Raw genomic sequence first — 14,632 nt, 5'->3', positions numbered from 1 at the left:
TCACAAACGAACACAGGAGTCTTCCAGAGGCTACGTGACAGACTCAATGGGGAAGGAGATGTTTCTTCTATGCCAGTCATTAGAGATTTTCCAAAAATTTAACCAATGTCACTCTTCTCACCAATTTTTTTTTGTTTTAACAAATATACTGCTTCATTAAAAATATTTATATTAATATGTAATAGACTTATTGTTTTTTAAATAAATTGTTAAAAATCTTTTTACATTTTCTCAGCTTTAACTTCTAATATGCTACATATCAATAGATACAACTTATAAGCAGAAGCCCTCTGGGGTCCTCGATAATTTTTAAGAATGTAAATGGGTCATGAGACCAAAGAAACATCGGAAACGCTGAACCAGAGAATTACCGGGGGCTGCCCAAAGAGGGATCTTTAGCCGGTTCCTTCTAAACAAATGATCAAAAAGCAGGACTGAATTATGAGAAATAAATCAAACCACATAAAGTTCTACAGCTTACTAATGCGAGTCACAGATGAAATTCAATAACAGATTTTAACAAACAATGAGGCTATCGCTTTTTAAATTAACAGAAAAAAACCATATGTACATAGACAAGAAAAGCAAAGTTTCTCTGCTACAACTCCTCAAAATTCTTCTAAATGAATGCCTTTATAATTGTCAAGTTTTTTCTGTTACCATCTACATAATCCAATCATTGGAAATAGCAAAGAACTCAGTAACTTTTAAAAAATAACTCCGAGGAAAACTTCTCCGTAAGAGAAAGAACATGGAGCCTCATCTTTCCTGGTTGGTATGGAGGAACAGTAAGTTGTACAATGCCTGTGATGCCGACAAGGGAGAAGAGCACTAATCTCAAAACTGGACTTTAACTATACACTAAGTTGCTTTAAAAAAAAAATAACCTTCTCCAAACAATAAAAGTACTTATCCACTGAGATTTCAACAGCAGGTAAAGGAAAGGGTGAATACTTTCAAAAGCCTTCTAGGGACATGGGGAAAAAGGCTAACTGGAGAGTTATTTGGATAAGAGATTTAAGCTATATAAAGTAATAAGACATTCCCTTCTTCTTAAAGTGTATCTATTTGTATTACAGTCTAAAGAGTAAATCTTATATATGAAAAATAAAAGTTACTTTGTAATGGTATCAATCTACCTTTATGCAATATATTAGCAATTTGTGGGCAACGGAAAGACAACTGAACCTAATATACTTAACAACCTTTTACTCTCACAGAACAGTGGTTCAAATGTTAGTTTACAGTATGTTAAAACCAAACTATTTATTATATATTCATAAAATAATAGGATAGTACAGATATAAAGAACAAACAAGAGAAACAGTGATGGTACTTACAAATTTTATCTTGTGAATTCTTCCTTGTACTGTATCCTGAACCAAGATCTGGAAACCCGCCAACATTTTCAAAACAGAACTTCTTATTAATATAGAGAAAAAGGAGCAGCATCAAGATAATAAACACCCCAACAGCTGACAAAAATCCAACTGCCTCTGGAGATACTAGAGAAAAAAAAAAGTCACAGCTGTAAGCATTTATTCCTCTTTAAGCCACAAATAAGAAGGAAACCCCCAGAGAAATGTTATATTACTATCTTATTTGAATTATATTTTTAAACTATCAAAGTTCAGAAGAGTTTAGTTTATGAGAAAAACAAATTGCACAGTTTAATGAATTGTTCGATTCACTCAACAGCATTTATTCAACTCTTCTAAAAGTTCCCCTAGAAATTACATTGGAACAATCTTAAAAGACAAGAGAATACAAATTATGCAGTTTTGTTTAGTTCATTGAACAGTATTACAAAAATTTTAACACAAAAATTACAAAAAATATTTCCCATGCATGAGTATATTAATCAAATTTGTAAGAATGTATATAATTATTCTTTTTCTTTTAATCTTCACTCAAGGCCATTTTTTAATTGCAAGGGGCGGAGAGACAGAGAGAGAGAGAGAAAGAGAGAAACGTGGACGTGGGAGAGAAATGTAGGTTGGCTGCTTTGTTGTATGTGCCCCAACAGGGGGATCAAACCCACAACCTGGATCCGTGCCCTGACCAGGAATCAAACCCACGATCTTTTGGTCTATGGGTCGACGCTCCAACCAACTGAGCCATACCAGCCAGGGCAGTGGGGGGGCGGGGGGTCGTGTGTTTTAGAGATAAGAATGTATATCATTATTCTTATCTCTAAAAGCTTCAGTGGCCCTTTTTTTTATTGAATGAACTCTGGACTTGACTTGACCTTCAAAGCCCCAGCCTCTCTTTTCAATATTATACTCCAATCAAATGGTTCTACTCATTGCCTCAGAATCAGCTACATGTTATTACCACAAACCCTGGTTTTTTCCATTTCTTCCCCTTGCCTGGAATGAGCAAGTCTCCTCTCTACCATATCCCACTCATCCATTCGACCAACCTAACCAATATTTTTGGAGCAGCAGCCATACACCAAATGTTATCATGTACACAGTTTCTGTCTTCCATGAACGAGTCTGGTGAAAGCAGTTACAACAAGGCACAAAGAGGGGAAGAACAGGGACTACGAGACCTAGAGAAACACTTAATCCAGTGTCGAAAGATCAAGTACACTTTTCTGAAAGTAGTGACCTCTACGATTAGATTTTAAGAATTAGTCAGAATTACCTGAGTTAACACGATTCCAGGCAGAAGAAACAGCAAGTGCAAAGATGCAGAGATAAGAGATCACTGTATATTCTAGAAACTCCATGAAACTTTGTTATAATGAACTATCGGATTCAAAGAATCTGATCTCAAAAGAATACATGAAATCAGCCCTGACCAGGCAGCTCAGCTGGTTAGAGCATCATCCTAAGATGCCAAGGCTGTGGGCTCGATCTCAAGTCAGGACAGATGCAGGAAGCAACCAGTGAGCGCAGAAACAAGTACAACAAGTCAATGCTTCTCTCTCCTGCCCTTCCTCTCTCTCTCTAAAATTAATACATAGAACTTTTTAAAAATTTTATTTAAAAGAATACATGAAATCATCCAGAGATTTATTAGCATGAAAACACAAATCTCCTCCAACTTCTTCAGTACTCAGCAACCCCCGCTCTTTCCTTTCAACATCTGCATTATTTGTCACTACACCAATCATTTGCAGTTAACAGGTACTAAATTTTCGTATCACCAGTGCCATCAGTATAATACTCAATATTAGTTGAGAATAAAGCCTAAGCTTCAAATACCCTCTACAACCTACTCTTTCTTCCTCCGCTGCTCAAACAGCAACTAAAATGTCATCTCCCTCAAGATTCTTTTCTTAATCAGAAGACCCATGACAATTAGCATCTAACCCACTTTTTAAAATAAAGTCACCAACCATTCAGCGATGAGCGCTTTCATCTCCTAGATTTTCTTCATTTGTAAGAGCCAGGCATCCCAGGTGCAGAAATGATATGACACTGTATCTATTCAAGTTGGGCCAATAGTATTGTCACAGAGGGTGGAGCAAAGAATGACAGTGTAAGAGAGGGACGATGAGGAGTGAGGGGGGGTGACAAGAATGGTGGAAGTGCTACATGAACATCAGGCTGATGCGAGGAACAGGTCTTGATACCCAAACCAAGGAGACAACTGTGCCCTGCCCCTCTCACTTCCAGGCTGAAGAATGATAAGGAAAGAGAACAGTATTTTAATAAAAGGACAGAAGATACATGACAAAAGCAGTGGAACGCATCAACCCAAAAGGATGAGATAATAATGAACACAAAGAATTATCAGGGTTTCTAAAAGACAGGAAGGTTAGAAGCAAGACAGAACCTGGTATGAAGAGGCAAAATGCTCGATATACTTTATAAAAGAGCACAATGCTCAATGTATCTATATTCAATATTATACCATAAATAGCAGACATGTACAGGAGCTCCCCTTTACCACTCATAAAATTTGATGCCTTAAGTGAACACATAGGGTTAGATAATACACAGCTTGAAAACCTCCCACTTCTTAGAAAACTAACACAGAAAAAATACAGCTCATCTAATTTAAGAAGACTAGCTACTGCTAATAAAAATAACAACAAACAGAGCATATATCATGTGCTACTCACTGCTTTGAACACTTTACATATGTTAACTTTTAGTCTTCACAGTTATACTAGTATCATCCCCATTATAAATTGTGGTACAAATATATTAAATAACGTGCCCAGCCAGTGAGTAGAAGGAAGAGGCAGGATTCAAACCCTGTCTGACTCCAGGGTCTGGGTTTTTAACTACTGCTCATACCACTTCTCCTATTTTCCTTCTCTCCTTCCCTTCTTGCCTCAATCCTTATTTCCATGTTCCTCTTTCATCCCCCTCCTTCCCATTTTTACATTCGGTCTAGGGGAAAACATCAACTATAAACAAGTACAACAGGGTTAGTGCTGTAACAGAAGCATGAGTATAAAGTATTACTGGAACACAAAGAAGAAATACTACCTGGGGAAGTTACGAATGCTTCAGGAAGGATGTGACACTGGCACAGGCCATTAAAAATGAACAGAACTCTATGAAACAGTGAAAGGGCGAATGAAATGGCCTGGTCAAGGACACGGAAACGATGCGCATGCATTCATGGGCACTGAAGGGGCACAGTCACAGCTGTCTTTCTTACCTCTGTATTCTCAAAGCGCCCAGTACAATGTGTGTAGCTGACATCACATAAACATTTATAAATGAGTGAATGTGTGTTCAGGAAACACACAAATATATACCAGGAGAACTGTGACTGGAGATGAAAGCAAGGTCCAAAATGTCAAAGAACCTTCAATAGCATCATAAATCTTTTATACTTAATATAAAATATAGTATAAAGTATACTATACTATATAGTATAGTATAAAGTATACTATACTATATAGTATAGTATAAAGTATACTATACTATATAGTATAGTATAAAGTATACTATACTTTATACTATACTTTATACTAAAATACTTTATACTTTATAAAACATAGTATAAAGTACAATTTTATACTTATTTTGCTTAAAACAATTAGGAATTCAAAATACGTTAGGAAGTGAGTGGTGACAAAAATATGAGTTTTTAAATCAAGTGGTAGCAGTAGTGGCAAAAAAGGGAATTCTAGTCTCTGTTCAAGGAAAACTGATAATAACCCAATGTAGAGAATGTGAATAAAGAAAAGTTTAGGATAATTCTAAAGCTTCTAGCTCAAGTAAATAGTAACGTAACACCATTAACCAAATGAAAAAAGTATAAGGCATGTGGTTTAGGCAACTGGGGCTAAGAGGGAAGTAGAAGGAGAGAGGCAGACCTAGTGTTTGACACGGTGCATTAGAAACACCAGCAAAATGTTTCCGTTGTGGCCGTAAAGAGAGGGACGCATGAGCATAGGGCTCTGGAGAAGGTCAGGTTAGGTATAAAAGATTTGGGAGTCTTCCCTTTGCTTATCCTATGCCATGGGAAAGACTTCACTGACTAAATACAAGCCAAACTGGCAAATGATAGGTACTAGGCTTTATGAATGGTAAATCTCCTACTTTACAAAAGTTCAGATAAACACATGCTGTGACACTGGACAAATTTAAAGAAACCCTCCCCACCAGGAAAAGACGAAAGATGTCTGATGTAAGCACACTGCGCACATGACTCCCTCCTCACCCACTGCCTGACGGAACGTCCGCTCTCTGCATTCACTGAAGAGATTTTTTTTTTTAATTTTTATTGTTATTCAATTACAGTTGTATGCCTTGAAGAGATTTTACACACTGACAATGTTTAATGATAATATGGTTGTAGACAAAAAACAAGTAACATATCTTCTAACAGGAAAGTATTAAAAAGCTTCAGACTCCTATTTTCATTTTTATCTCAGGATTAGAATATTTACTTTAAATGACACGATACCAGAAGTTGGCCAGTAACAATTCTAAAGTATAAAAACATTTGATAAATCCCACTTGTGCATAAAACTGCAACAGAAATACAAAAAAAGTTAAAACTAAAGACATGAATGCTGTAACATCATCAAAAAATTAAAATTATACTAACTCGGACCTCAGTAATATAAAATGTGTTCTCATCCAGGATAAGAGGGAAATTTACCTCCAAAATTCTATTTATCTTATGAGTCCGCTTATACAGCATAAATATTTCAAGATTCTGGTCAATCTATCCACCCATAAACATACTTTTTTCAAATATTCTAGATCATACACTGCAGACAAGTAAACAACACTTAAGGAGAACCTTCAAAAATCTTTTAACTGCACACAGCTACAACCTCAATATAACTCAATTCTATAAATATGGGTATTGAAGCTCAGGAAAAGCAGAATTTGTGAGATCTTAAAAGTGTTATTCAGGGATAGGATCTTGATTTGAATGCAGGCGCACCGACTCCTGTTGCCAAAATGTTAAATATTAATCCCCACTGCTCCTTATTTGCCAGGCAGTTATTCTTTGTTCCATTTTAAACTTTAATGCTCAAAACAATTTCGTGATAGTTAAGCACTATCCATTATCCTCGTCTTTAGATTAGTAAACTGCGGCCTGGAGACTAATTAGCTAGTCTAAGATCACAAATCTAGGAAATGACAGAATCCGGATTTGAACCCAGACATTCTGACTCCAGAGCCCATGGTCTTAAACACCAACCAAGCAACACTGCCTCCGTATCTGCCAGCCCGCAATATAAAAAGGAAGGGAAAGCTACGTGATCAAAGTATACAGCTTACTACATATATTATGAAAGGTATTTTATAGTTTATCTTTCATATATGTTAAGAGAGAGCAAAAGATTTCAGCTTTCTCAAAATAAATACATACGTTATAAAACTGGAATCATAATTTTATATTCAAGATGATTTTCAAAATATTCTGAAATAAACTTTAGCACATGCTTAGAAACCCAAACCAATGATACACCCTTATTAATATGTCATGTTTGAAAAGTTAATAAAGTAAATAAAAGCTTAAAAACGGGAGTTATTCTGTAAAATAAGTGGATGTTCATTAGTAATGCTCAACAGAAATACAGGTAATGTTTCTGTGAGCTCCATGAGCTTCTTTATTTATGAAATATCTAAAGACAATTCTGAAAAGTAAAACAGGGCACAAGGTACAATAATGTCACCAGAAAATGACAAAGTTAGCTTATCAAAGATTAATGATTATTTATCTACTTACTTAGCAGGCCTTCTCTCTTTACTATATATTTAGAAATAGCTATACATACATTTAGAAAAGATAAATTTGTTTAAAAACTACCATTTTTATCAAAATTCAAGCTTAAGTAATTAGCAGTAAAATTCATTTTACCGTCTACAAATAAATTGACCACAGACAGAAAATGACAACATAGTCTTACAAAATAAAAGCAAGAGCAAATCCATTTTGACTTGGAAGTATTGCAGAATTCACCTAAATTCTACCTGTCATTTTATCACAAAAGAACATTTTCTATGTAAAGTTTATTAAAAAATACTAGGATATACATAAAATTAAGTACAAGGGAAATACTTATTAAGTCAACGTATTTTCAGTATCTATTTGTACAATATTCTTCGCTAAATAAAGCTTATTTTTATCAAAACAAATGATAAATTATAGGATAAATTTTACAAAACCATTCTAGCCATTACATTTCATATGCGAATTTAAATAGAAAGTGCCTATGCTTGTTATAATGCTTTTAAAAAGAAAGGATGAAAAGAAACAACTTACAATTTGCACCGAGAGGTCTGCACCGCTGATCTGACCTGCTGGGCATGGAACACTAGTGCTCCAACTACATGTCATGCAGACGTTAATAATTCATCATAGCTGCAATTCTATCTCTTGAATAAAATGCAAACTATGTAAGAAGTCAACCTGCATGTTTGATAAAATACTTTCACTTCTGCCCATTATGAAACAAATACTGGTAACAGTAAAAATAAAAAACTTTTTATTTCGTAAAGTATTAAGTATTTTTCTGATATCCTAATCAGAAAAATTCCACAATTTGTTTTGCTTTACTTTGAACATAAAATAGAGAATTTATCAGTATTTCCATGAAACAATGAAGAAAGATAAAAGATTAATTTGATATGTTAAAATTTCCTTTTGGAACATCTCAACTGCTTCCATAAATAAAATCTTCCTTGAAATTTCTACAATGTGATGTAAAAAATGCAAAGCTGGAAAGACAGCATACAAATCGAAGAAAGGAATATAATAATACATAACTATTAGCTCAATTTCAATTTTAAAAATAAGTTAAAGGAAAAACAAGCATTTACTCAGAAGTGATACAATCCATTGCTGAGTTACCTGAAGGGGCAACAGAGGGGAAGGCACGGATGGCAGTGATGCCTAGAATTTCAGAAATAAAACTGCCCTCTTGGAAAAGTTACCTGACAAAGTTGATAAAATAAATTCTACCCAACTTGTTTCAAATGTCAAACCAGATTGAAACAATATTTCTTTTAAGTACCATGTAATAAATTGAAATTTCATTCAATATCATTATAGCAACAAAAAATCCTAAGTCAAATTATTTTATTTTTTTATTGTTATTGTATTACAGTTGTCCCAATTTTTCCCCCTTTGCCTTCCTCATCCCAGCACCGCCCCCACTCCCACAGTCAATCCCCACACTGTTGTCTATGTCCACGGGTCATTCACACATGTCCCTGGCCTAGTCCATGCCCCTTCTTTCCACCAGTATCCCCCTCTCCACTCCCCTATGGCCACTGTCAGTCATGTTTCCATGTCTCTGGTTCTACTTTGCTCATTAATTTTGTTCATTAGATCCCTTTTATAAGTGAGATCATTTGGTATTTATCTTTCACCCTCTGGCTTATTTCACTTAGCACAATATTCCCCAATTCTATTCATGCTGTTGCAAAAGATAGGAGCTCCTTATTTCTTTCTGCTGCATAGTATTCCACTGTGTAAATGTACCAGTTTTTTGATCCACTCATTTACTGACGGGCACTTAGGCTGTTTTTCCACCACTTGGCTATTGTAAATAGTGCTGCTATGAACACTGGGGTGCATAAATGCTTTTGAATTAGTGTTTTGGGATTCTTAGAGTATATTCCCAACAATGGAATTGCTGGGTCAAAAGGCAGTTTCACTTTTAGTTTTCTGAGGAAATTCCATACTGTTTTCCACAGTGGCTGCACCAATCTGCATTCCCACCAACAGTGCACTAGGGTTCCCTTTTCTCTACATCCTCGCCAGCACTTGTTGTTTGTTGATTTCAGTTGTAATATTTTAGATATTAACCTCTTATCAGCTGTACAGTGTGCAAATATTTTCTCCCATTCCACAGACTGCATTTTCATTCTGTTGACTGTTTCCTTGGCTGTGCAGAAGCTTTTTAAAACTTCATGCAATCCCACTTCTTTATTTTTGCTTTCATTATCTTGCTTATGGTATATCAAAAAAATCACCCCCCCCGATCAATGTTAATCTTCTTCCCTGTTTCCCCCCAGTAGTTTAACAGTTTCATGTCTTACGTTAAGTTAAGTTTTTAATCCATTTTTGAGTAATTTTTGTATATGCCTGTAAGACAAGGACCCTACCTAGTTCATTTCTCTGTATGTAGATATGCAATTTTCCCAACACTATCACTGAAAGACTATCTCCTTCACCCTCATTTGTTCTTGGCATCCTTGTTGAAAAAGGATGCATCTACAGTTGACTATAGATGCATAAATTTAGTTCTGGGCTCTCTAATTTTTCCATGGTCTATATGCCTTTTTAAATGCTGTATTATGCTATTTTGATTAATATAGCTTTGTAATATAGTTTGAAATGAGTTGGTACGATGCTTCCAGCTTTGTTCTTCTAGCTTAAAATTTCCTTGTTTGGGATCTTTTGTGGTTCCAAGCAAATTTTAAGATTTTGATAGGGACTGCACTGAATTTGTAGGTCACTTTACATGGCATGGACATTTTACCAACATTAATTCCTCTAATCCATCAACAGGGGATGTCTTTCCATTTATATGTATCTTCTTTAATTTCCTTCATCAATGACCCACTTTTTAGAGTACAAGTCTTTTACCTCTTTGGTTATGTTTTTTCTAATTATTTTATTCTTCTAGTTGCTACTGTGAATAAGATTGTTTTCCTAATTTGCTTTTCAACAGTTCATTTTTTGCATGTGTATAAAAACATGACTGATTTTTGTATATTAATATTGTGTTCCACAGCTTTTATTGAATTTACTTATTAGTTCTAAAAGTTTTTTGTTATTGTTGTTGAGTCCTAAGGGTTTTTCCTCCATGTATGGTCATGATCATGTCAGTTTTTGTCTTAAATTCTCTTTTATCTGAGGTAAGTATAGCCATTCCTATATTCTTTTGGTTACTATTTGCATAAAATATATATTTTTCATCTCTTTACCTTCAGATTATGTGTCTTTAAATCTGAAGTGAGTCTCTTATTGGTAGCATATTGCTGAGTCGTGTTTTTTTAATCCACTCAGCCATGCTATGTCTTTTGATTAGTGAGTATAATCTATTTAAATAAAGGTAATTTTTGATAGGTGAGGGCTTACTATGACCATTTCGTTAGTTATTTTCTACCTGTTATGCAGATGCTTTGACCCTCTTTTCCTCTCTTGGTGGCTTTCTTGGTTATTTGATCATTTTTTTGTAGTTTTTCTCTTTATCCTTAATGCATCTATTTCAGATTTTATCTTTGCAGTTAGCTTGAGGTTTGCTTAAAATATCTTGTAGTTATAGTCATTTAAGTTTATGACAATTTAACTTTAATTGCATACAGAAACTCTATACTTTTATTCCCCCAATTGCATTCTTATAGTCGGAGTTTGCTTTTTATATCATGTGTCCATTAATAAAATTTAATTTATGCTTTCATATGCTTTTGTGTTGATGTTCAGTGAGTTTTTGTTTTAATTTCAAGAACTCCTTAAGTATTTCTTGTATAGCAGATCTAATGTTGATAAATTATCTCTGGTTTTTGCTTATCTGGAAAAGACTTTATCTCACTATCATGGCTGTTTAACAATATATATATTTTTTCAGGTACAGTATTCTTGGTTGGCAAGATTTTTCTTTCAGCTCCTTGAATGTATCATCTTACTCTCTCCTGGCCTGCAGGGTTTCTCTGCCAAGAAACCTGCTCACAGTCCTTCCTATAGGGGTTCTCTTGTATGTGACAAGTTGCTTTCCTCTTGCTGCTTTCAAAATTCTTTGTAATTGACTTTTGACAATTTGATTATAATGTCTTTCAATATAGTCTTCTTTGCATTATCCTATTTGAGAACATTTCAGGTTCCTGAAACTGGATGTCCATCTCCCTCCTCAAATTAGTTAAGTTTTTAATCATTATTTTAAAAAGCTCCCTATCCCCTCCCTCAACCACCTACTGCAATAATGCATACCCTGGCTCTCTTGATGGTGTCCCATAAATCCCATAGACTTTCTTCACTATTTTTTATTCTCTTTTCTCTTCTGACTGGACAATTTTAAATGCTGATGGATCCTTATGCTGTCCTTATCCCCAGTCAGAGAATGTTGTGGCCAACAGTACCTCTCTTGACCCCAGGGTGTTCACATGAGTTCAATGGTGGAAATGGAGTCCAAGGCATGGATATATTGGTACATCCGCAGCAGCAGCAAGGCCTGGGGTGCAGGCACAGACAGATCAGCTACAGTCCCAGTCTCTGGGTGCATGTAGAATGGTTGTGAAGCTAGGACCTGGGGCATTAATACAGTGGCACCAGAATGGGGGTTGGGGGATAGAAGGATAATGTTGGCTCTGGCCTGGGAGTGGGGAGAAGCAGAGATGGCTCCAGACCCCATGTGAGGCTCTGTTCCTGGGAGGTAGTGGGAGATACAGTGGTATGTGCTCCAGGGGGATACAATGGGGTTGACTCCAGGAAGCTCCTTCATCTGCTCTGTGTTACAAAGATTGTAGAGGTCCTCTGTTGCAAAAGCTACAAGTGTCCATGGCAGTAGCAAGGGCTAATGGGTTCTTTGATACTAGTGGTGAAAGTTGCTGGAGTCTTTCTGCTATTCTTTTCCCCCCTAAAGGGAGGTCATGGCCAAGGGAATCCCTCTTGGTGACAAGCTCTGCAGGACTAAAGGATGAGGTAATGCAAGTAAAATGCTTCCTATACTTTTCCATGTGTCTTTTCTCAGTTTTTATGCTTCACTGGATTGCTGTACCTTCTTCACTGTATTCCAGAGCTTTCCTTGAACTATTTTCATCTGTAGTTGTTTAATCATTTGTGTGTGTGGAGGTGGGGGATAAGTGACCTTCTAGTCCATCACTTACTGATGTCGTCTCTAACTACTTCTCTTCCTGATGATTAAAATATTCTTTGCTTACTTTAAAAACACCTTAGAATTCCGCCCCCCCCCCAAAATTTGGTCCATTTTGAGAATACAGAGTCTTTGATGAAAATACTGCATAGTTCAAGGCATATGGGTTTACTGTATCTGAATATGCAATCAAAAGTCCATCTACCTTAAAAGCACATTATGTATTCTTATTACCACTAAATGGGTCCAGCACATGATAGTGGTGGTAAAAGCTCCACATCACATTATGTTCCTACTTCCATACAGAAACTTGAATGTTAGTAACTATTTACTTGAATTCCCAGTGCATGATGAATAAAGAATGTGCAGCTCCACTTTGCAAAGTAATATCTTTCTACCATTTTTATTGACATGCATACCAACGGATATAATGAAGGCAAAAATAATTGAATTTTTTAAAAAAGATTACTCTAAAAGCTTTGCAAAAGAGCTCTAAGACATTCCCTCTAATTTCAGCTGCAGATAGATTTACTGAGCAACCAGTGAGCAAGCATGGCCGTGCTGGAGCAGAGTCAAGTAGGAAGCAGAGTTTTGGTCTTTAGAGGTTGGAAATACACATTTTAAACCAATGAAGTAGGAACTAATTTCAATTTAAATTGCTTTATAAAATAAGGAGTGGTGTTACAGGTTAACTAAAACAACTGTAAGAGAACCAGCTGAAGAAAGAATCTACCAATCAAAAAAGCAAAGCAAAGCAACAGACTGATAAAGTTCAGAGAAATAAAATTTGATGGTACACCATGACATACCTTTCAGTAGGGTCTATTTTAGTTGGAGATTTAGGAAGATGTTATAATTTAATAAGAAAAGGTCTTTATATTTTAAAATTGATTAAAAAAAACAAAATATAAAGATTTTGCTGAAATTTAAAAAATGTAATACAAAACTTTAAGAAACTTTGATGCTTTTAGTAGTTATCTTTATGTACCCGTGGGGATAAATGTTCTCTTTTCTTTCAGTGCAAAAGTCTGAAAGGTACTAACTGTACAGTAATTTATTCAATAAATACCAAGCAGTAAGAGTGAAGTCTGAATAAAACAAACTGGTCCCTGAACTCAGACTTAATAAACTACTACAGGGGAACTTAACCTTGATTTTAGAGATAAGAGAAGACTTCCAGGAGGAAGTAACTCCTAAACTGAAATAGGAAGATTCTAGAATAAGAAAGAGCAAGGGAGAAAGCAAAAAGAAAGAACAGTATTTATATTAAAAGGCCCACAGGCAAGAGATAATAACACACTAAGGGAACAGAAGAAAAGCTGGAAAAGTGACAAGAGAGAAAGCTGGATATCAAGCAAGGGCAAAACCATGAAGTCCTTAGAAAAACTGTTAAGGATTCAATGAGGATGCAGTAAAGTATTTTAACTATGGAAGTGATGAGATCACTCTGGTAGAAATAAGAACATGTCTCACACACACGAACTCGTTAAGGGATAAACACACACACGCTGTCCTATATTAATTTTAAAAATGCTTTTTCTGAACTTGCTTCATTAATGCTTCTATTTCCAATGAAAGAGACCTTCCAAACCATGGCCTTATATCACAATCATCTAACAAAACATATATTACTTACTGATTTTGTGAAAAGTAGTGCCCTGACTGGTGTGGCTCAGTTGGTTGGGCATCATCCCACAAAGCGAAGGGTCACCAGAGCTTGATTTCCAGTTAGGGCACATGCCTGGATTGTGGGTATGGTCCCTGGTTGGGCTGCATAAGAGAGGCAACCGAAAGATGTTTCTCACATCAATGTTTCTCTTCCTCTCTTTCTCCCTCACCTTCCCTTCTTAAATAAATAAGTAAATAAAGTGGCAGTTATTTTTTTAAAACAATCTTGGCAACTATATGAGAAAAATATTAGTCCAAGTTATCAAAATACCAATTTTCAATTATCTAGAAAAGCACATGACACCAAGTAGCAACCTTTATGTCTCAGAAAAATATGTCAAGGTAACTTACTGATTTCTTTCAGTGAAAAGAATGACTACTTACCCAGACAAGGAAAACATATGATGTCTAGCTTTCCTAAATAAACCTCACAATTTTATCTAAAATAATATTTGCTTAATCAACAAACTTAGAACATAGGGTATAGATTCTAGGTTAAGATTTGAAAGCCCAAGTAAGTAGGAGGCTTTATGGCACATCATACCTCCTAGGCTATCTCTCCAGCACACACTGGTACAGAACCAGTTTTGGGTTTTTTGCCTTGTGCCAACATTGCTGTTTTATCATATTTGCACTTATTGGCAACCAGGCCAAAGAAGCCATTCAAGTCACTCCTTCCCTAACTGAATATTCTTTTTCTAGCCCAGC

The 14,632-nt window shown here is 35.6% G+C and overlaps 1 protein-coding gene across 4 annotated transcripts in view; it reads right to left on the bottom strand.

Annotated features, from left to right (window-relative positions):
* The window catches only part of SYT14 (synaptotagmin 14), a 212,205-nt gene that overhangs the window by 154,817 nt on the left and 42,756 nt on the right, over positions 1 to 14,632 (bottom strand). For 2 of the 4 annotated variants that reach the window (XM_053915751.2, XM_053915749.2), the window contains exon 3: positions 1,341 to 1,505. In XM_053915751.2, coding sequence (XP_053771726.1) covers positions 1,341 to 1,505 — 165 coding nt within the window. Of the gene's footprint in view, positions 1 to 1,340; positions 1,506 to 7,698; positions 7,728 to 13,892; positions 13,964 to 14,632 lie in introns of those variants that run through there. The other 2 variants (XM_053915750.2, XM_045188329.3) reach the window with 2 other exon arrangements.

Source organism: Desmodus rotundus, chromosome 12 (assembly GCF_022682495.2).
Source record: "Desmodus rotundus isolate HL8 chromosome 12, HLdesRot8A.1, whole genome shotgun sequence".
NCBI lineage: Eukaryota > Metazoa > Chordata > Mammalia > Chiroptera > Phyllostomidae > Desmodus > Desmodus rotundus.
This window is presented reverse-complemented; position numbering and strand designations above follow the sequence as displayed.